At 43.1% G+C, this 22,776-nt stretch overlaps 2 protein-coding genes and 1 long non-coding RNA gene across 4 annotated transcripts; 2 read left to right on the top strand and 1 right to left on the bottom strand.

Moving 5' to 3' along the window:
- Window positions 1-2,252: 2,252 nt before the first annotated feature.
- Window positions 2,253-4,792, top strand: LOC129604476 (uncharacterized). The gene is made up of 4 exons (XR_008695383.1): window positions 2,253-2,433; window positions 2,801-2,878; window positions 3,435-3,527; window positions 3,663-4,792. It is a non-coding gene; the product is annotated as an uncharacterized LOC129604476 (long non-coding RNA).
- A 1,971-nt stretch (window positions 4,793-6,763) lies between these two features.
- LOC114861038 (cytohesin-4-like) lies at window positions 6,764-14,201 on the top strand. 2 transcript variants are annotated; one of them, XM_029160014.3, is made up of 13 exons: window positions 6,764-7,244; window positions 7,841-7,917; window positions 8,173-8,237; window positions 9,381-9,447; window positions 10,224-10,342; window positions 10,432-10,512; window positions 10,686-10,798; window positions 11,239-11,387; window positions 11,953-12,064; window positions 12,154-12,230; window positions 12,324-12,395; window positions 12,677-12,825; window positions 13,294-14,201. In XM_029160014.3, the coding sequence occupies exons 1-13, from the start codon at window positions 7,082-7,084 to the stop codon at window positions 13,376-13,378; spliced, it is 1,329 nt and encodes a 442-aa protein (XP_029015847.1). In that variant the 5' UTR covers window positions 6,764-7,081; the 3' UTR covers window positions 13,379-14,201. The 2 variants fall into 2 exon arrangements, with proteins under 2 accessions (XP_029015847.1, XP_040927878.1); XM_041071944.2 differs by lacking the exons at window positions 6,764-7,244; window positions 7,841-7,917 and having other exon boundaries at window positions 8,170-8,237; window positions 9,683-10,342.
- A 571-nt stretch (window positions 14,202-14,772) lies between these two features.
- On the bottom strand, window positions 14,773-22,645 carry fam83fa (family with sequence similarity 83 member Fa). Its single transcript, XM_029159541.3, has 5 exons — window positions 21,829-22,645; window positions 19,453-19,620; window positions 18,109-18,230; window positions 16,505-17,295; window positions 14,773-16,313 (listed from the first exon to the last, which is right to left on the bottom strand). The coding sequence occupies exons 1-5, from the start codon at window positions 22,462-22,464 to the stop codon at window positions 16,264-16,266; spliced, it is 1,767 nt and encodes a 588-aa protein (XP_029015374.1). The 5' UTR covers window positions 22,465-22,645; the 3' UTR covers window positions 14,773-16,263.
- Between the last annotated feature and the right edge of the window lie 131 nt (window positions 22,646-22,776).

Below are 22,776 nucleotides of genomic sequence, written 5' to 3'. Positions count from 1 at the left end.
TTTAAAAGATAGTAGTTTACCATTTTAATAGAGATGTCTGCTGAACAGTGGGTGAGGCTCGTCCCTGTTGTTTCTGCTCTTTGCTAATCAGTGTTCTTTCATTTAACTCTGGATTAGAAGTTCATTTTCCAAACACCAAACCATTCCAATAGCGCCTATTCACACTGGGGGTGTGAGTCATGCAGAGCTCATGGAGGCACTAATTCATTTCTTTAAGCAAAAAGATGGGAAAAAGAAGCAAAGCACTGGGGCAAAGTCCTCTCCTGTCTGCGGCTTTCCACCATGACTTTAAATTCTACTTTAATTCAAATAAGGACAATAACCAGACAAAGCCCAGAAATATGTTTTCTGTCTGGATACACGTCTGAGTGCAGAGCAAACTCTCGGATACTTTCTGCGTAGACTGAAGGAACAGGTCAGATTGTGATCAAGGCACAGCGGGTCACAGCTGGACTGATGCCTCCTTCCATCGCCCGAAGCCTTAAGGTCCAGTTCATGGAGACTCCAAATGATCTGAACTGTAGGTGTGACTGTACATCACCTGAAAAGTCTTTCTACAGTACCTTTACACATTACCCACTGGTGCCGTCTGGTTATAAGCAGTCGTATATACATAAAACATAAAACATAAATCAAGTCCTTTCATTGAATCTTAAATCCTCTTGCTGTGTCACATGTGAAAATAGCATCATCCTCATCATTATATCTTGTAGTGCTCGCCGATGCTGATGTTTATCGCTCTCGCCCCTAAATGACAAAGTAAAGCCGCTTCCCATACTGCTTTCATCCGCTCTGACAGCAACCAGCTGCTCCTGCGATTAGATAAGTGCTCCCTTTTCACGCCGCCACCTTCGCGACGCTGCCTCTTAGACTCATTTATTTCCTCCTTGGTGTTAATTCGTCTTTTGGCACAGAGAGGCCTCAAAACGTCACAAAGTGAGACGAGCAGCTCCGAGCGAACGAACACGCAGATAAAAGCAGTTTTATATCTGCATCTTTTGATTGAGACATGTTCAGTGTCATATTCCCTAACATTATATAGTCTTACATTGTGATTAGTGCTTCTTAACCACCAGCAATCATTCATTCATATGGAAAACTTCTAAAGCAAGATCAGTTTGAAATAAAAACAAAAGTTTTGGCCACATGTCTTGGAACAACAATGCGGCTTCCTTCCCTTGCTTTGTTTTGTGTTTAGAAATGAGCTGCACAGCGTTTGGTCGCATGTTTTGCTCAGATACGGCCGAGCTTCTTTGTTCGCTGCCAGCGGTAAATCAGCCAGAAACTCTCCGTGGACTCCAGCCCCCTTTTTGTGCGGCCTTCAGAGTGTGTACGGCCAGGTCCTCGCATTAATTACGTCCAGTGCGGGGCCTTTGATGCAGAAACAATTATGTGCAGTTCACTGTCGTCCATCTTTAGGGGCTTTGGTCGTCGTAGTGAATTGAGTTGATGTGGTTAATGTTAATCTTCATTTTGAGACATGGAGTTTTGAGAGCTGTTTTATAATATTTCAGAGTTTGGAGTAAGATAATTGCCAGAATGTCCTTTTACAATGATGCTCAAACACTTTAGCAAAGTCTAATATGATGCTGTTTAGTTACTACTTCCTGTAAATTGTTTTAGCACATGCTGTAGTATGTTAAAAGGTGTGAAAACACCCTCACAAGCAAATACTTCTACTTAAATAGAATCAGAATGCTTCAGTGTATGAGGTGCTCACTTTTAAAAGTATTTTTGTATGATTCATGCAACTTCTGTATTAAAAGTATGAAATTATTCCACTGAGAAGCACTGTCCCAGGGAGGAGCTGCCGTTTTCAGCTGCGCTTTAATCGTCCCAACGCACCTCAAGTGTCCTTCTTTTCTGTCTTATCTTTGGAGCAAAAGCGCAACATCACTTCAGTGGCGAATTGAAAACCATCGGAATACATTAACCTAATGATGTCTAAGAGTGTTACGGCTTTGATGTGTCAGAGCAGAGGGCGTCTGTGAACTTGCTGAACTTCTGCAGCTGCCCTAACCTCCCCCTCCCCCCCCGGGTAACTCGAAGGCAGAAGTAAAATAAGGTGACGTTTTCTGTTCGAATGATGTGAGCAGATAATCTTTCTACATGAAATATAATTGCTTCTCACAACATACAAAACGGCTTTAATGTTAGGGCACAAACACAAAAAACCCGCTAACCTCAAAGTAGATGGGAGAAAAGCCTGTAACCATGGTAACTGTAGGGCTAAAATGACACGAAAGTGTCAATGACGTGTTGTTTGTATTTTTGTAGTTAAGTTGAGCTGGTTCACTGGTTCAAGATGTTTTTGGCTCCTCTATGTTCCCACTTTGGCCTTTTCTGTAAAAGATATCTTTGCTACTCCAAAGCAGATTATCAAGACTCTACAGTAGCCACCAGGCAGCAGACAAAACAGCGAGTAAAGCTCAGGTGAAACATACTCCATGTTCTTCTAATACATTCATCAGATTGTTCAAGCTAAGGAACACTTTCACCTAAAACACCAAAACATTTAGTTTTTTATTTTTCAATGACTAAATCTAATTAATGCATGAATTTAAAAACCTGATGCACTGATGTCTTCAAAGCAGCACATTACAACATGCTAAAGACAGTTTATATTTTTTAAACATTCCTCGCAGTCCTGACATGTTGTAATGTTCTAATCTGAGTCTGGAGCAATTGAAATGCAGCCATTCATCAAGCAGCCGCATCCGAGGAGGAGTTTGGGGGCATTTAGCACTTCTCCCTGTGAATGAGTGTTTACAGTCAACAGACGCCGTGTGATTGTTTTCAGTGTGTCAAGACTATTTCTGTCTGTCGTGAAGCATCCAGTTGATGAAGGCCTCCCTCTGCCAACAACACTCGCTTCAAGGTTTGTATGAAATTAAAAGATGGTGAGTCATTATTGCACTGGACGTGTACGCATTTCTACATAGATTGTTTGACACAAAATCATCATATATAACCTTCAGCAATGAATCTATCAGTTGTGTTAAATGATTTTTTTAAAGCAGTTTGAATAATAAACATGAGTCGGTTGAGTTAAAGACAAATGACGGAAAGTTTAAGTGATGAAAATAACTTCGATTTAAATTCCATCTACTTTTAATGAACAAATTTGCATCAAGAATTCATCATCTTCTGTCCTTCATCAAAGCTACTGAGGGTATGAAGCACAATTAATGGCTGATGGTCAACCACAGATTCTGGCAGCTCAGCTCCATCTGAGTCACTCTCGGTGGCCCCAGCGTTTTTGTACCATTCCATGAGCTTTTCTTTCCTCAGAATTTGCATTTCAGCACCAAGTGAGAGAATAACATTATGTCCAAATATCTGCACAGAGACCTTTTGCTGTTTTCTGAATCTATAACGTATAAATTAACACATGATGATAATTGATTCATGTGTGAACACTATTCCCTTCACAGGCCCTGTCCATGGTGCTGATTCCTCCACGTCCCATCCACATTTAAGCTATTCCCATCAGAATGGGGTGATGCTGGTATCATTCCCATCGTCAGGTAAGCCGGCATCAATGTCACCAATCAGCAGACAAACTCCACAAAAGCAAGCTCTGTGCTCAGAGTGACAGATTGAGGTCTGATTACACTCAGAATTAGATCTGAAGGTGTTAAATTGTGACTATTGATTTACAGGCTTTGAACGCTGAGGGCTTGTGAATTCTTTTAGCAGAAAGGTCTGTGGAGACAGCACCACCAATAAGAATGTAGTGAATGGGAGGAAGATGGAACCACCGACCACCCTCCCTTCATTCTCCTGCTGCAACTAGAGGCGGCATTTGTTACCTGAAGGTCTGTAATGTGACAAGGCAGCATTTGCATTATGGATATCAGGTTACTATGGCAACTGAATAAAGCCCTAGGACCTTAAAAAGATTTTGAAACGCATTGCAAGCCAAAGTTTCAGACGAGGGACGGTGTCAGGTGTTGGCATGTTGGATGTGGAAGGGAGCAAAGGGTTTCTGATGCTGGGGCCTGGTGACATATCTAAACACTTAGCACACAGCCGAGACTCTAAACCACACAAATTAACATGAATGGTGCCTCCATTACCAGCACAGAGAACAATCTTCCCTGTCCTCCAGCTCATTTAATGCACCTGCGACTTCAGCGCTGGGTCCAGAGTAAACACTTATTCCCTCTGACAAAGTGTGAGACTCGTTGCTACAGCTGCTGGAGCCGCGGACGAACTTGATTTGCCTGACGAAGTTTGGAGCTGCACAGTGATCAACCACTGGTTTTAAATTTCCAATTCTTCTTGCGATTCTATCACAAACTACTGCATGTTTACTTTATATGAATGCTGATGTTGGGACATTGGGCCCGTGATGTTGTTTAGTGCTCAATTTGGTCTCTCCACAGTGAATTTGTAGGTTTTGTATTTCTTCATTTGTGGCTTTGCAGAGTCTAAACCATTTTATTTTACTAATTCGATTAAATGGGTGTTTTATGTGTTTGCAGCTGATTTGTGTTTCTTTCAGTCTTCATTTGTTTATTTTGTCATTTTGGGAGGTTGACCTCAGAGTTCCGTGTAGTTTCCTACTTGTTTCTCTCAGTGATATTTGTGAGTGTTGAATCTTTTGAGTTTCTTTTTGTCGGGTAATTATCCAGTTGTCCCTTAACTGCAGGCTCCGTCTCAGGCCCCTCTGATTGCAGAACCAGTCTAGTCAGCCCATTCAATAATAGCGACTAACAGCCCCAGTATGTCTCAAAGGAAAGTGGACGCAGAGTGTTCCAAGAAAAATGGTCATCATCCTATTTATTCACGGAAGTGAATGTGAAGGCTCCCAGCATGTTGCAGTGCTGAAGGAATATAACCTTCGTCGCCACTATGTGAGTCTTCATGCCGACAAATAGTGTATGACAACTCAAGGACAGCGGAGAAGACAGAAGGTGAATGAACTGCTGGCGGGTGTTGCATACATGATGAAGGAAGCGGAGACTGCGTGCCAATATCAGCCTGTCAAGAAACCATTGCAGACAGGATTCCCGATCTTTCAGTGGATGTGGACACTGGAAGCAAAAGTAAAGTCATTTAGTGCGGTTTCATTTGCAAGTGATAAAGCACGGACATTACAGATGTAGCACAACTGGTCATTTTCATCCGTGGAGTTCATGACACATCACAGAAGAGTTTGTGGAGTTGATGCAGATGACAGCTACAACGACAGGAAGCACATATCTTTGTGAGCAAGTTTTTTTTCTGTAATGAGCATAAATAAACAAAGCTTGAAAATGGTGAAAATCTGGTGAAAAAAGGTGAAATCTGAAAGATGCCAGGTATTAGGAGTCCACTAAACTATGTAACCCAATTTAAAGTGCTGCATGAGACACCCTGATATAGTTCTGTGATCTGTGATCTACTTTTGTGAATCACTGAGGCGTTGTGTGTTCTTTTTCCTTAGAATTTTCAAATAACTTGAGGTGTTTTATGATTACTAGTGATATTGGGCTTTTGGACACCATGTCCTGTTTCATGTTTATCATATTATAACAAAAAAAATGTTTTTAAGTTATATATAGCGGGATTTTAACGGTTCGGCCCACTTACAGTAGGAATAGACTTTGCTGAATGTAGCTTGAGCTAAAATGAGTTGGACACCTCTGCTTTAGAGGACAACGAATGCACTGTGGAGGGATAGAACCTATAACAGTTTATACTACTGTATAAAGTCATGAGGACTGGAATGTGCCTGTAACTCCCCAATAGCAATACATGTCTTAATCAAGCACTTATAGTGAATTAAATCCATGAACGTACAAGTGAACTTAGTTCCAACTGGAAAGTTGGTGTCAGCGTGAATCGCACCATTTTACAGGACATTACACAACTGGCTTGTGCAGACTATTTTAGAAGTGACCCACTCATCCTGACCCATGCCGTTTTACATTTACCCTATGTGACTGAGTTTAAGGAAGTAACACAAGCACATTTGATGACTTGCAATGTCAAACCATTGGTTCAGGTTTCTTATTTGTGTGACAAATTTTCCTTGAAACTGAAGTTGATGAGTAAACTTAAACGGACAGTTACACCTCTTCTATCATAGCATCTGATGTTAAATGTTTTACCTCAATAACAGGACAAAGCAAAACAACGACACGTATAGTACTTCAGTAACCTGGAAAAAACAGTAAAGATAATGCACACAGTGTATCAGATGAATGTGTTTGTTTGCTCTTCATTTGTAGAAAAAGGGCGATATGAGAAGAAATATTAGATTGTGGAGCAGATTTTCTCCAGCCCTTCGCTGCAGGAGGCTGATGCTGGGGTCCTTTCTCCACTCACCTCTCTGAGCGTGTGCTTCTTTGTCGCATTATTTTGTGTTTGCGATTACAAAATGAGTGTAATGAATCCATACTGTAAAATAAACAAAAGCGTCTGTTCTTTGTCCAGGACTCGATCCCACTTACAGCTATTTTATATGTTCACGGCAGAATATTTATTTTTTCTATACGGTGAAGTTCTATTTTTGCAGCTATTTAAACCCCCATCAATGAGTCACACAGTTGAACTTGGTGACTTTTCCCTCATTACCATGGACACACACCAGATTATTATGACTCAGTCATACATATATTGCTCTGCTGCATTCAATCATTAGTTCGCTTAAACGGTTGCTGAAACCAATTCCTCCTGGTTAATAAAAAGGCTTTGTGTACAGCAGTGTGTAAAAATAGCTTCTTTTTAAAAAGTCCTAACAGAATACAGGACTTGTTTCCGACTAATGAGGTGTCAGCAGCCGCCAGGCTGGAAAAGGCTGAGAAGGTCCGTTTGTTGGCACAGTAAGAGTCTGTGTAACAGCAGAGCTTTATGTGTGTTTGCTGTTTGGGGCAGCACTCGCCTCTGAAGCCGAATCAAGGCCTCCACTGACTTTAAGTGGGGGATGTCTCCTAATCAGTGATATTACATTTCTTGTTTTTGTTTTTTTTTTGAAGCAAAACAAAACATTTTAAAATGACTGTTTTTTTGAATTAATCCAATTTTTTAATTTGTACAGGTTTTTTGGGTCTCATTTTTGCTACCCAGAGCAACGCATCACGCTAACGTCTTGATGCGGCTGCCATCGGAAACGGAGGAAGAACCGCTGAGGAGAGAATGGCAGCGCTGGCCCCTTTTCACTCTGACTGAGTCGACTTCCTGTACAGCCGCACTGTCGCTCAGCGCCGGCAACAACATGGCTATACGCAAGAGAGACAGCTTCCTGTGGGGCAAAGGTAGGCACTTATTCACTTTTAATTATTAGTCTGACTTAAAACAGAAAGGTTTGTTAGGAGACTGTTTGTAGTCAAATCATTTTTGGGGTTAAGTTCATGGAGCAAACTTAAAATGCTGCCAATGCACAAAAGTTCTCTTACAATCCATGCACAGTGCACAGTGTGTGTGTGTGTATACAGAATATATATGCGTGTGTGTTTGTGTAGAACCAACCGATTTAGAAAGATACAAAGAATTTAATCACAAGAATGGCTCTGATGCAGAGCGATGTGATGTTAGACATTGGCTGACATATGTGTTTGCTTGTCATCTTTTTACTTATCTATAACAACCAATCCAGAGCCGTGTTATTGTTTCTATTGTTTTAGACCTGCAGAACTCAACAACTGGTTTATGAAACAAATGTAAAAACGTTTACAAAACCAGAGCTCAGGGAAACTGTGTTTTCAGGCCGTTTCTCCTCATTTATGGCGCTTTCCTCTAACTTGTGATGCTGGTCTGTGAATGTGAGAGGGAGAGTAGGTGCGAAGGAGTATGTGAGGACAGTTCTGTCACCAAACTGAGCCGCCCTGTTGGCGATTCTTTCTTGTCCCAGTTCCTCTGAGCTTCACTGCGGCCGAGATGAGGCACGACGGTGAAGGCGTCCACGCCGAGCTGCTGGATGATGCTCAGGTACTGGTGACTAGAGCTCTTCAAGGTCCCACACTAAAAAGCCTCGCTATTCTCCTCTGTGCACCCACTCCTGACAGCCTCGCACACAAAGCCGCTCCATTCACTGTCTTTCATGTAAAGAATGTGAAGGTTACTTGACAACGGCGGAGGTGAGAAAGTGGCCCTGAGTCACATCGCGCCGAGCCGGTGATGTCATAACGAGCCTTGATCCCAGGCTTACGTCACAGCCCTTTCTTTCTCCGCTCCCTTTCACAGAAGCTGCGGCCGGCGGCGAATCGCCGCGTGTCCGAAATCCACAGCCCTGAGGCGAAGGAGCAGAAGTGAGTATGAGCGGGCTTTAAGGACAGCGTGACACTGGTGCAGCCTCCACTGACAATCTGCTTTGTTTGAGTGAGAGAGCGCCGTGATTTAAATTTCTTTTACATTCACACAAATTAGTGGTTCGTAATTATGTTTTCAGGTTTAACTAGAAGGATGCAGAGCTCTCCAGGGTCACTGAGCTGACTGTAAACAGCCCTCACATGACTCCCGGTCAGATGAGGTCATGTAGATGAGCAATGGCAACTGAAGTTCAAGAAAGAACTGTTACTGCAATATAATAATATTCAAATTATTTTATTAATACACTAATAATTTAATAATCAATTGTATTAATTTATATAACTTTTTTATATCTTTATTGAAACTAGTAGCTACTTTTCTGTTAAGGCATCAGAGAGGATCCTAGATATGGAAGAAAAGCCAGACTTCAGTGTTGAAGAATGTTTTGTGAGATGCACAAAACTTCTGCAGTAGTTTATCTCAAGTGTCAGCATCTCATATCTCATACTTGATCCCACGCCTGCTCTGTTCACAGCAGCAGTGGAGGGGATCTTTTGTCTTTGTTATGCTTAGGTTTGGACACAAAGTTTTGTATAAGTTTTATTTATACAGCAAGTCATGCCACAGGTTCATGTAGAGGGGTGTTAGTGTGGCCACGCTGTCATGTATAATGACTTTAAGGTCGCTGTAATCGAGCAAGAGCATGACTTGGGGAGAAACGCTCTTGTGACGTTTTGAGAACCGGTGCGTGTGGACTTCCTGTGGTTTGTGTCGCTGCTTTTAGAGGGTGATAATGTTAAGTGAGCACACATAGGCTGTGATGTTAAAATGCTGAATTTCAAAATACATAACTGTCTTTACTGGAATGACGAATACAGTTTCTTAGTAAACCCTCAAACCCCCTGATACAGTAAGTGACACTGAGGAAGTCATTAAAGAACTCCAGCTTAAGAATTTTACATGATAAGCATTTACGGTAGATAGTTAACAATTTGTCCCAAGTTATCAAATATTAGTCAAAGTTTTCCCAAAAACTGTGTAAGAGGCTTTAAGAAGTAAAGCTTTATGTATGTCATTTTATTTGATGTTCACACAATTACTATTATCATTCTTATGACTTTTCATTAAAATTATTTTTGCAGTAAAAATGTGGTGAGGAACAGAAAATTCTTACGCGGGAAAAAGAAATTTAACATGGATCCCAAAAAGGTGAGCATGTGCTCCACATTTGTCCATGAACAGTCAAACTTGAGTTTTTACCTGTAAGGTCCCTATTTATGGTGGAATCAGCGTTACCTGCCTATGTGTGTGTGTGTGCGTGCGTGTGTGCGTGCATGTGTGTGTGCGTGTGTGTGTGCGTGCACGTGTGTGTGTGCGTGTCTGTGTGCGTGTGTGTGCGTGCGTGCGTGCGTGCGTGCGTGTGTGCGTGCATGTGTGTCTGCAGACGTGCAAATGCTGCAGACACAGAGGAGCAGTAGCGAGAACAACCACATCCTGTTCCCTGAAGTGGGGCAGAGGCGCCACTTCACCACAGCGACCTCTGTATTTTCAATCTTCCTGCTTCTCTGCGCTCGGCTTCAGTCGAGTCGCTCGCCCTGCGACTGCTCCGCACTCCGTGGGCGACTGACAAGCTTCAGGACGTCTTGCAGTTAAGGGTGGTTTTTAAGTGGAATGAACTTGAAGAGAAGAAGAGTGTCCACTCATAATGAAAGGTCATATTTTGAAGATCTTGCTCTAATCGTCGTGAGATTGAGCAATAACACCACGCAATATTAATCTTATCATGTCCACAGAGACTCCAAGGTAGAAGTAAAAAACTGTGTTCCATGACGTGACGTTTTCAGGATTATCAAAACAGAAACACACAAACACGCTTTTTGCTCCAGTGTTTCAGTCTAATCGCCCCCGTTCTATGTGTGAACATGCACACGCTCCCGCTCTTCATGCACCGTTCCGGCAGCTGTGACGTGTGGTTTTTGCTGCAGGGGGTGCATTACCTGGTGGAGAACAACCTGCTGGAGTGGCAAGCGGCGTCTGTGGCCGAGTTCCTTTACAAAGAGGAAGGACTGAACAAGACGGCCATCGGCAACTTCTTAGGGGAGAGGTACAATTCTCAGACGGCCGAGGCCTGTATGTGTGAGCTTCTTATGGAATGCACACTGTTTTTAATGTCTATTTTAATTCTTCTCACAGGGAGGAAATGCATCTAGACACACTAAAAGCATTTGTGGCCCTACACGAATTCTCAGATCTGAATCTGGTGCAGGCGCTGAGGTTTGTCTCACTAAAACAACCCTCTGCAGGCGAGAGAGGGTGAAACTAAGCATGAAGCGTTGCAGCAGTTTTACCTTTACCTCAGTTTTTCAGATGATGTAGAAATTCCCCTTTCTTTGCATGTTCACCACACTCAGTGTGTGTGTGTGTTTTCTTTATCCGCCGTCCCGCAGGCAGTTTCTGTGGAGTTTTCGTCTCCCGGGAGAAGCTCAGAAGATTGACAGGATGATGGAGGCATTCGCAACTCGCTACTGTGACTGTAATCCTGGGGTCTTCCAGTCAACAGGTATGAAAAATAAAAGCCCTCATCTCATCCCATCATCATCATCATCATCATCATCATCATCAAAAAGTTTTACCATCATCTTTTTAATTAATTTTGAAGTTTTAAATTGAACTAGAAAATCTTCTGAAACACAAGTGGCCCTTTTTTAAAACAAATCTTTTTCCTTTAGTTCCTTTGTTATCCTTTAGTTTTCACAATTACATTTTCAATTGCAGTTCAATGTAAATGATTCTGCTCAGGCGACATTCTCAGAAACCTATTATTTTTAATGGGTCCAATTTATGGAGCTGAAGCAGTGATAATAATGCACAGCTGAGGAACACTCTTGTTTGTGTGTGTGTGTGTGTGTGTGTGTGTGTGTGTGTGTGTGTGTGTGTGTGTGTGTGTGTGTGTGTGTGTGTGTGTGTGTGTGTGTGTGTGTGTGTGTGTGTGTGTGACAGACACCTGCTACATCCTGTCATTTGCCATCATCATGCTCAACACGAGTCTCCACAACCCGAATGTGAAAGACAAACCCAGCCTGCAGCGATTCATTTCCATGAACAGAGGAATTAACAACGGCGAGGACCTGCCCACTGAGCTGCTCACGGTCAGCTGCTGCTATCAGAGCACGTGTTTGACTAACGTCCTATCACAATATGCAAGAAACTAATAAACTAAATGAAGCATAGATTAAAGTTATGGAGCCACTTCAGGTAGTAGCTCATTCAAAGGCTCAGTGTTTTGCCCAAGGCCACAGCAGGAGCCTTAAGCAAAATGCTAATGTCTGACGTCTAGCACTCCCCCGATAACACGCAATAGATGCTTCAGTCTAGGCTAAAACGTTGGAATCACAATAAACTTCATCTCCAGAAAGAATTAAGGCCAATCCTGGGAGTGATCAAAACAAACCACTTTAACTCAACATCAAATTCTCTGGATTTTGGAAGCTTCTTATATTTAATTATCTTAAGATAATTTTATGACATTACGCTCAAACATTAGGACTGGTATTTCTCAGAAAGGATTCATCACAATAATTATAGTTTTATCATCTGGCAACCTTTCATTAAAATGTTCTAGACTTCTCTTGCAATGTTGTAGTGATTTGTCTAAAGCAGCTTTCACGACAATTCGATAATTCAGTTTGCATCTTGCCTTTAAATCTCCTCCAGAAACTGTATGCGAGCATCCGCAGTGAGCCATTTAAAATCCCAGAGGATGACGGGAACGACCTCACGCTGACGTTTTTTAACCCAGACAGAGAGGGCTGGCTCCTCAAAATGGGTGAGGTGACGCCTGAGGTGATTTCAGGACAACAGCAGGACTCATTGCTGTTTATTACAGAAGTTCATGGCTTCTTTATTTTTTTAAAGGTGGTCGGATTAAAACCTGGAAGAGGAGGTGGTTTATTCTGACAGACAGCTGCCTGTACTACTTTGAATACACAACAGTAAGTACACAACAAGAACCTGAACCTGCTAATTAATTATGTTTTGGTTGCTGGAAGCTTCAGGCTGCCTCTCGTACTCATCTCCTCCCCCAGGATAAAGATCCAATTGGCATTATTCCCCTCGAGAACCTGTGTGTGAGGAAGCTCCAAGACACGGGCAAATCGGTACGCCGCCATTAACTTTTATCAGTGTGTGTGGAGAATTGTTGTTCACATTTCGTGTTGGCACAGAACTTAATGAATCACACAGCAGCTGCTAAATGAATTTCTAACACAAGTGTCTGCAACAGTGAGTCACAAGGCTGACAGAAAAAAGCATATGGACGCTCTGATGGGGAATGTGTGTGTGTGTGTGTGTGTGTGTGTGTGTGTGTGTGTGTGTGTGTGTGTGTGTGTGTGTGTGTGTGTGTGTGTGTGTGTGTGTGCGTGTGCGTGTCTTTGAATAGAATTGTTTGGAGTTATACAACCCGAAAGGACAAAAAATCAAGGCCTGCAAGACGGAGAACAAAGGCAGAGTGGTGCAGGGCAAACACCAGTCCTACAGGCTGAACGCAGCCACCGCGGAGGAGCGGGACAACTGGATAGATGCCATCAGGTGAGAACTGATCACGCGGGAGGACGCGCAGCGGTAACTAAGTAACTAACTAACTGCAGTACAGTATCATTACTGGAATGTGCCAAGCTATTTCCTGACCAGGCCCAGTGAGGTGTCAAGGTGAGTCTCACCCAGTTTCCTGGCAACAGTCTGACGAAGACAGAGGCAGGTTAGCTGCTTCCCCCCATTACGCTTTAGGCTTGTTTATACATTCTGTTATTTAGAATCTTCCAAATACACTGACAGCGATGGCTGTTGGTCACACAACCAATGGGATCAACTCTATGGCATCACTGTTCAGCCTCAGGGGAAAATGAACTACAGTGATTTGAGTTTAGTTCTGTTATGTTTGTGGGGTCCAGATATATTTTCACTATTTTCTGTAATTGTTTTACAGACCAACATACTGTATGATAATCATTTATTCTGGTGTTCTTGATGAGTTCATTGTCCGTATTCCTTTCTCAGGGCCAGCATCACTAAGGACCCTTTCTATGACTTGGTAACACAGCGTAAGAGAAAAGTCATAAGCAACAACTCCTCACTTGACTGAAACAAGGGACACGAGTGGAAGCACAAGGATTTGGTTTCCAGACGCTTTATGAGGAATCATCCCGAAACTTTTATAAAGATGACTGATAACAAAACAGAAACTAATTCACTCAGCGTTTCACCAAGATAAACAAAGAAGAAGTGATACTTTTTAAAGTGCTAAAATATTATAATCTTTCAGCCCTTGCTTTATTTCTGGAAACTACATGCACTACTGCTCTGGTCTGGTAACTCCCACTGACACCCATCTGCTATGGAGGCAGGGCCAATCAACCATTTTCAGATTATCTATTCATTTTTTCAACTCATCTTTTATTAGCCCAACTGGATTTTGTCTACCTTGCTGAATGCATAGCTCCATGCTCCCTGTTGTTGTAGGATGTGTCCACTTGGGGCCACTAACATGTGGTTCCTGGAGAACGTTTCACTGAGGATTGTCATGGCTACAAGTTATTTTGAATATTGTTTCTTTTAGCATTAACCTTTTCACACGAGCTGGTCAACCCACCTGCTCTGTCACTCTGTCTGCAGGGTCTAAAAAATCTAAACAGTTCAAATCTTGATGCATGGATCAGTAAAAGATGTAGCACTTTGTGTTTTTAATTACGAAATAATTAAAAGTACCTGTACAATTTTTAAATAGCTTGAAGTTTGATTATGCTCATTAAATGATGTACATTTATTTTTTGTATTAATCTGAAGTAAACAGATTTAAATTAACTTATTATTAACATATTTTCTTATGTGTAGTCCTTTTTAATTTCTGTATAAAGATGCATGACTGTCAAACTATTGCTGTATAAAGTATAAAGTTTTTAATGCTGCATACGTCCATGTGCCTGTTTCTCCAGCAGATGGCGCTACACTGTCGCTGCTGCTATTTCAGCTAGAACTCTCGCTCGTTTACAAATTAATCACGTTGCTACAGTGATGAGAAAGTACTGAGAAACGTCAAGCTATCGTACCAGCATCAGATTATGAGCGTGCGCGAAACGAGCTTTTCCTGTGCAGTTCCTGTCTTGTGAGTGATGCTATGATACTGAGTTGTGGCTTCCTGGAGGCAAGTACTGTATGCATGACACGAGCATGCAAAATAAGACATAAAATACACTCCTCACAACCTGATCCTCTGGCCAGGTGGGTTCTATGAACTCTTCAACTTCTCTTATGAAGCAAGACCTCAGCTCTATGTCCTCTTCAGAAATAGCTGCTCATCCAGTAATGTATTAAAAAAATCTAGAGTTGTAACATCATTTTTATGTCATGCTTCTAATTTTAGTCGGAAATACATCAAACAATATTATTTTCTAGTCTTTACTTGTACTGTATTTTATTATGTTGTGATGTCAAAGTTGGACATAGAGAAGCTGAAACTAACACAAAAGTAATTTTTTTTTTAAATTAGTTGCTGGGGACAATAATTGTTGTTTAGTATATATTATACAGTATTTACATTAATTGTAGTGACTGACATTAAAAGTAAATTTTAGTTTTTTAAAAAAGGAAGGAAAGAAAAGGGTGTTCTTCGATCACAGGAGCAACATTTTGTCAGTTGGCTTTTGTTCATTGTAGTCTGGATTTTTTAGCTTCAGTTTCATTGTACAGTAACATCAGAATAGGATCCAATGAATTCACACTATTTGGAGGAGCGATGGCTCAAAACAGCTCTGTTTTCATCAACACAGATACAGGGTACAGCAGATGAAAATCCATTTGATCAAACAATGGACTCCATAAACTGGTCCAATTAAATCCCCTACAAAGACAGGAAGGAGATGTCTGATGCTCAAACATGGAAGTTAATTCCAATCTACTGGAAAACGGACACACAACAAACACAAGGCTGCCTTTAGAACGTACCAGGTGGTGTGTCTGCAACCTCTGCTCTGAAAACAGAGGATGGAACGTTGACCAAGAAGATGATGACACAGCACATGATCCTCTGGGTTTCTACAGGCTGTGGGTGAAAGTTACAGTGAATACCACAGAATGCAGCTCTATTGTTCCGCCATCGTTTTCTCTGGGCCGTGAGGTGTAACGTTACTCACCTTTTCAACGCTTAATAGTATTATGTGATTTTTTCACCTTTACAAAACAGACTTTATAGAACTAACCCAAAAACTGCTGAAGACACTTTCTCCATCTGTGATTTTGGTTATTATTATATACTACTATAAGGTTGTGCAGGTACCTCTGTACATGATGGCAGTTATAAAATTAAGGAGTTCACCTTTTGAATCTTCCGCTCCGTGTGTGTAAACTAATTCTAATAGACATTTAATCGGCTGTAAAACACATCTTTATTTCATTTCTGCTACAAAAATCAAATCAACCTTTCATTTCAAGGATTCACATTTTAATAATTCCCAGTTTAAACTGGACAAAAAGTCCAAAAGTGCAAAGAGAAAAGTGCTGCTGCCGCCACAGAACTGCATTATTTACAGCAGAGCAGCAGACTCTGATGAACACCCGCTCTGTTGTCAAGGCTCCTCTGCAAACTGATCACTTTTCCCGTCTCCATAGAAACCAGGGACGTCCCACGACGACTACTCTGGGGTGTTTACTTTCAAACATACAAGAGCGAAGGCACTTTAACGGTGGAATAATTTAATACAAAAGCCCAACAAACTGACGGCGATCGGATCTGCCTTTGGCTGAAAGGTCGCCCCCGTGCTTAGCTGAACTCTAACAGCTGTTTAGAGGCTCCCACGAGGGCACAGCTGCGGACTTTCACCCCGGCTGCAGCGGAGCAGCCACTGCCTTCCCTCCGTCCTAGTGTCACCTGGTTAAAGCGAGGCGATCCTGTGACTGAGCCGTACAAGCACATGATCCTCATCATCCAGGTGCTTCTGACTTTTGTGGCAGATCGTCTTCCTGGTTTTGATTTCAGGACTGGATGCAGTTCTTCTTCTGATGCCGGCGGCGACTTTTGAAACCTGTGGAAACAAAAGGCATTAAACCTGTGGGCATATGTACATGCAGTAAATTAATACAAAGTAAAAACGGGGGAAATAATTTAATATTGGTTAAAGCTGCATTAACATTTTTTGGCCTGTGGACAAAAAACGACTTTACTGTGAAAAGCTTTGGGATTGAACATTTTGCACAGTGACATTTGAGCTCATACCGTCTTCGTCTCCTGTATTGATGGTCTGCAGAGACACGCTTCTCTGAATGTGTTTCGAGGCCTTTTTGGTTTTGGATTTCAGCGGCCCTGGTTTGTCGGTGATCTCGGATGAGTCATCCAGCTCGTTTCCTGCCGAGCCGTTTGTCTCTGACACTCTACAGGTGGGGGAGGTGCTCTGAGGAGAGGCCGTGCCTTCTTCTATAGTCTCTGTGCTCTGATTGGCTGCCCTGCCTTTTAAGAAGTGCCTAAAGGAGCTGCGCTGCTTCTTCACACCAGGTGAGTGAGTCTTCTTAAATGCTTCCTTTCCATCCTCCGCCTCCTCCTCCATGTGTGAGCCAGGGGAGGCTCTTCCCACCTTTTCCTTGCTGCTACTTTTGACGTTAGAGAAGCCGTTTTCCAGGAAGCCTTTCTGGCTCATTCCACCAATCAGTGAGTCGCTTGGACTTGAGAGGTCTTGTAAGGAACGTGTGAGGCCCACATTGTTTCCAAACACTAGCGAGTACTTAGGATTGTGGTACTTATGAGCAGGGACCTTCAGGTCGATCTGTTTCGAGTCCCCGACTGACACTTGAAAGCGCGACGTGGAGACGGCCAGAGGTCGAACCGGCTCCACCTTCGGCTTCTTGACGGGGCTGGAGATCGGCGGTTTGGTGATGCTGAACTCCTTGTAGAGGTCCACCTGTTCAGACACGGCGTACAGCTCCCTGAAGTCGCTGTCGAAGAAATCCACGATTTGCCCCGACATCACCGTGATCGTGTTCCTGTCCATCCGAGACGAGCTCCAGGTGAAGCTGGGGACGAGAGAAACGGATGAAAACTGGAAGCGAGGCATCACATGAGTTAAAACCCTCACTGCTCCCGTTTGACTGGGCACCAGTCAGCCACCAGTCACTCCAGGGTGGATCTTAGTGGGTCACGGATGTTTTCATAATGGATTCACTCTAATGTTTAAAGACACCTGTATTACAGACAAGCATGAGTCACTTACAAGTAAAACAGATGACGTGTAGAAACGTTTGTTCAGTCATCTGTTGTGTGCAGTAGCTTATCTACAGTAGCTCCTCCGGTGCTCAAACAGCTTCTGAAACCTCCTTCACCAAACCTTTACAGAACAAGCCACTTGTTTTCCAACAATTTCTGTGACTATGAATAACTGGTGTTGAGCACAGAATCACCTTGAGCGCTGATTGTGTAAACAGCTGCTTATAAACAAACCAGGGAGACATTTGTAACGATAAAAGATCTAAAAAGCTCCAACCAATACATAAAAGCGCATAAACAAACACAAGTGCTGTGGGGTTTTTTTTGAAGCGATTGTTAAGCATAATGTTCTTCCATAGGTTTCAATCCGTGATCACGCTGTCAGGTTGACCTACAACAACAGCCTGATGTGCTACAGTGAATCAATTACAGTAGAGCTATAAACAGACACTGCAGTCACTCAACAGGTATAACCCACTGAGTCATTACAGGGAAATTAGCACTGAGCAAACAGACTTTGTACTGTTTAGCAGCCTGTTGTGTTTTCAAGCCTGTTGTGTGTGATTTAAAGCTAGGCACAGCGAAACCATTACAGCCAGGTGAGGAGCGGGATGAATGCTCACCTGTAAGACCCGAACATGACCCTCTCTCCGTCCACCAGCATGTACTTGGAGCTCAAGGAGCCGGGCAGCTTTCCAAAGGACAGCGCCAGCCCTGCGCCTCTAACCATGCGCACGCGGAGGTTCTGCAACGACAAGGAAACACACACCTGAGACCCTGAGACGGCTCAGTCGACCATGACCTGAGATGCCACGTCGAACCGAACACCTCGCTAAGCAAAGCAATTTTCCCGGGAATAACAGGACAAAACACGAACCTGTGAGTCAGATGTTTACTTAAATTTAGGAAAAGTGGGGGGACAAGGAACGAAGAGAGCGATGTAAGCAAACACACTGTGGGGAGGAGGGGCGCCTCTGAACACCCAGCATCGAGTTACAGCCCCTTTGGTCCTGCTCTCAGGTTCTATGAATGCTCATTTGTAAGAAGTAAGAGTAACAGAGCCAGGCGCTCTGAAAAGGCCTTTCACAGCCTTATCAGCTGACACCACTGCAGCCCGGCTCTCCAGCGCTCCTGTTCACCTGCAGCTGTGAGCTCTGTGTGCAGCTCCATAAGGTCGGCTATTGTGTGGATGACAGCTCGCCGCAGGAAACCGCTCTCCTCTATCCCCTCACCCCAACGGGCCCAGGCGGACGGAGGCCCGCTCCGAGCCCGGTGCTGCTCAAGTGGGACCTTTTTGGGCCTTCTGTGTAACTCAATACAGCTGTAAAGTCGTAATATTCCATTACGGGTGCCTCAGGATGACTTCTGATGAATAGGTGTCACATGAATAAGCTGAATGGATCATTTTTAGAGCTGATCATCACACAGATAACACTGTGAATTAGTGACCCACTTATATGTTGGGTTCCAGTAAGAAATCACACCTGATCAGAAAGAAAAAGGCTTTTAAGAAATGAATACCCTGCACTGAACACACTACTTAAAGTTAAGGGTGGTGTTTGGTTTATTAAATGCTCTTTTATGCACTTTCTTTTACATTTTCATCTTTGGGGGCAAAAAAGCGGATCTGAAAATACTGTCAAATAAACCTGAAACTCTCGGAATGAGTTCCAGGGTAAGTACGTTTTTGTAATTTTGAACCCTTCAGCAGATTCACAGTAACTTACTGTAGATTTGTCCCACTTCCTGATAAGGCACGGCTTCTATTTGTACCACTTGTGAGTCACAGGTTTATTAACGTCAATGTTTGGAGTTGTCATGTAGTGTTAGCCCTGCCAAACGCATCTCTACCCCATTTGACAGGATGTCTTCAAACTTCACGGGCTCCTGTGCTGTTTGAACAAGCGCCTCCTCCCTCTAATAGCACTCCGCCGTGCTTTCCAATGTTTGCAGAACTCAGTTCTCACCCGCAGATGCACTGCAGTGATCTGCAGCCGAGTGCACATGTCCAGGAAGTGGGGCACTCCCCTGGCCTCCAGCACCGCGTAAACAGCCACGCCGCGCCGTGACGAGGCATCCAGCAGGTCCTGGAGGATCTGCAGGTCGGTCAGGAGGTCCATGACGATGGCCACCACCTGGGAAACAAACAGGAAACAGCGCATTTCCTCCATATTTATACGAGATACAAAACATCTGCACGCCGTTCACCCGGGCACAAACAACTGAGCTTACCCAGATCCTGTTTATCCAGTGTCACAAAAGACACTTTGGACACAATCCAACAACCGTTATGGTTAACATGCACTTGAATTAGTGCAGGTTAAGTTTGTGACTTGCATAACAGGAAGTGAAACAAGGGAAGGATCACCTGGCGACACAGCGGGGATCAGGCCACAGCTAGAATCGGTGTATTCTAATTAGAAGTTTAGCTCAGGCTAATTATGTCAATTGAAGCGTATGCTTATGCTTGTCTACGTGTTGGTGCTCGGTGCCACAGCCTTTTGCTGATCACGTTGTGCTTCGGGCTTCGAGCACACCAGCAGTTTTGTACAATAATGACATGTTATTAAAAACAAACCAGGCGTGTATTGTAATGGAGCATCTGTCAACGCACTCTCATCATAATGGTTAATATACTGTATTTATACCTATATTGAGCTTCTTTTGGTTAAATGGATGTAGATATTATTTCTTCTTCAAATTTTGGTCAACCAACATCTACCCACTGACGATCACTTACTAACCTCACCTCACAGTTGTGTTTAGAAAATTGGAAGAGGTGAAACATGTTGTGAATCCTAAACAATACGTATAGAGACAGTGGTTTATTTTGAGGTTTAGTGTTCAGGTCCACCCTGCACACCAACTATATACCACATAGGAAAAAAAACTCACAGCTTCATATCAGCTCAAGGTGATAAATGTTTAGCGAGCACTCCCCATGCTCCACCGAAGCTGCTCATATAAAACTGCCATGAGATTTAAATCATGCTTTAATAACAACGTTATGCTCTTGAATGCTGTTTAATCAGAAACATAATTATTCCTGTCCTATCATGCAGCGATCACCTGGCTCACCTCCTAATCCACAGCTCATTTCAACGTGAAGTACTGTACACGTCGGGGCTCTGGGCTCCTGGCTTGAGATACGGATCTCCTTCAGAGCTATTTTCTGATTCCAGAAGGTGCGTGTGAGGGTGTTCTTGCCTTTTTGAAGATGCACAAGCACTGCTTGAAACTTCAGGGTACTGATATAGAGACAGGTACTTGGCAGGCTGCACGATAGATGAATATTTCACCTCAAGGGGACATAATTAGGCTAAGCACAGATGTTTCAACTTAGATTGTGGACTAAGCCATGCAGTAGAAAGGAAATTGCCATTAACTTTTATTTCTGTGATCTTATAAATTAATGTTTGGATCAGCTCGGCTACGAGTCACACACTGCTGAGGAAATTAAGTCTAAACCGAGTCAGCGCATTTGGGGAAGAGTCTTAGTCTTTATCTTTGTGCTGCATGTTCGGATGTGCAGCTGCTCAATCTGCTCCATCTGCCACCACGTATGACTCAGCTTGTTAAAACCTGTACACGACTCTCCCGTCTATGTCGATTTTATTATCACCACTGCTGGTTAACCCTTTGCTAACTGCTACTGCTTGTTTTCTTTATGAATCACATTTTACTGGATTATGTTAAGACTAAACAATGACTGCATTAGTAAAGCTCCGTCATTGCTTATATTATGGATGATTACGATGATTACAGGTCCTAACTGTCACTTTTATTTTTGCTTTCACGTCCTCTAAAAATAATTGGATTAAAGTGAGTTTGAGGAAACTTGTCTCGTTTACAGTAAATCCATATCAAGACATATCAAGAAGTTGAATTACATATTATTGCGTGAATAAAAATGTTTCTCTAAACACCATAAACACAAGATGACATAAAGTGGCGATGCAACACTAAGACAAATGTAGATAATTATTAATTAATTGACTTCACTGTTTATGACACATGTACTGTTTGTAAATAAATTTAGCCTAATAAATACATGTGTGAAAAGGCAGCCTGCTTCAGACTAAAGCTTAGTCAGTGATTGTTCCCTGAATTCTATTCCTGTACCTGTAGCCAATCATGTGGACAATTCATTCAGCTGTGGTCAATGTCAAGGAGCATTGTTGAGTCTTGGAATGTTTTTATTATTATATTATATTATTAGGTTATGGTTTAATTTTCTTTTGCTTAATTCTAAACTCTTCATTGAGTGTCTGAAATCCAGTACTATAATAACAGGCAAGACAGTAGGTGTTGTGTGACTGCGCAGCCATCAGCCTTGAGGTTACCTTGCGTGACTCCTGTATGAGTCTCCTCACCACCTCCTTGATGTGCGGACCGGGCTCCTTGGGTGGGTGGCTGTACACGGACACCCGGGTCACCCCCTTGTACACGCCGCTGGTGCCGGGCCAGCCGATGTCCAGGGACGGGACCTCGGTGTCGGACATCTGGGGCCAGTAGGTGGAGTGGACCCCGGAGTCGGCGCTGGAGGACTCCTTGGACTTCTCGTGCTCGCCGGACTCTGAGTCGCTGTCCGTGTCGTAGTCTTGAAAGGTTTTGCGGATGCATTTCACCTCCCTGGCGGAGAGAAAGTCCTTGACGTTGTCGACTTTGAGGCGCGTCTTGTAGGCGCCGTCTCCGTTCCTCAGCAGCTGCTCCAGAGCCGCCCGCTGCTCCTCGCTGTAGTAGAACTCGGGTCTGGACTCCGGGATCTTCTCGTTGACGTGCTCGTCGTCCATGCACAGCAGCTGAGACTCCGCCATCGCACGTTCCGGTTCCCCTACGGTCGCTGCTGCGTCTGCGGCGCCGCGCTGCCTGTGCCGACAGGTACAGCAGGTGCTCAGGTGTCGCGCAGGTAGAGTCAGTGGGCGGGACTTACTCTGCTCTGGGATTCGACCCATTTCCCGTTGATAACCCTCCAGCATGATATAATCCACATGTACTGAAAACCTGTTTTGAAATTACCTGTAGGTGTAAGTGGAGCATATATCTGAAGAAAAACACACTGTATGAACATTTGTGTAATAAAAGTGATACTACTTAAATAAACTGTAAACACATTTAAAGCAAACATGGTACATTTGACCAATCTACTTCATGGCACACGCTATTCATGTAGCTTAAATATAAATACTTAATAATACGTAAATACTTTTAAAGACTGTGGTTCCCAGACCTTTTTGTTACCTAGAATCCACTCGAGGCACAGAAAAGTTACCTGATCTGACAGCGAAACA

The sequence above is a fragment of the Betta splendens genome, chromosome 8 (genome assembly GCF_900634795.4).
Source record: "Betta splendens chromosome 8, fBetSpl5.4, whole genome shotgun sequence".
In the NCBI taxonomy this organism is placed as follows: domain Eukaryota; kingdom Metazoa; phylum Chordata; class Actinopteri; order Anabantiformes; family Osphronemidae; genus Betta; species Betta splendens.
This window is presented reverse-complemented; position numbering and strand designations above follow the sequence as displayed.

Excerpts from the sequence above, each read along its gene's own strand:
- LOC114861038 (XM_029160014.3), top strand. The coding sequence starts at position 7,082 with ATGCGGCTGCCATCGGAAACGGAGGAAGAACCGCTGAGGAGAGAATGG. Across the intron at positions 10,343-10,431 it reads GGCAACTTCTTAGGGGAGAG|GGAGGAAATGCATCTAGACA; the intron begins GTACAATTCTCA and ends TTCTTCTCACAG. Across the intron at positions 10,799-11,238 it reads TGGGGTCTTCCAGTCAACAG|ACACCTGCTACATCCTGTCA; the intron begins GTATGAAAAATA and ends TGTGTGTGACAG.
- fam83fa (XM_029159541.3), bottom strand. The coding sequence starts at position 22,464 with ATGCTGGAGGGTTATCAACGGGAAATGGGTCGAATCCCAGAGCAGAGT. Across the intron at positions 18,231-19,452 it reads TCACTGCAGTGCATCTGCGG|AACCTCCGCGTGCGCATGGT; the intron begins GTGAGAACTGAG and ends TTGTCGTTGCAG. Across the intron at positions 17,296-18,108 it reads GTCATGTTCGGGTCTTACAG|CTTCACCTGGAGCTCGTCTC; the intron begins GTGAGCATTCAT and ends TCTCGTCCCCAG.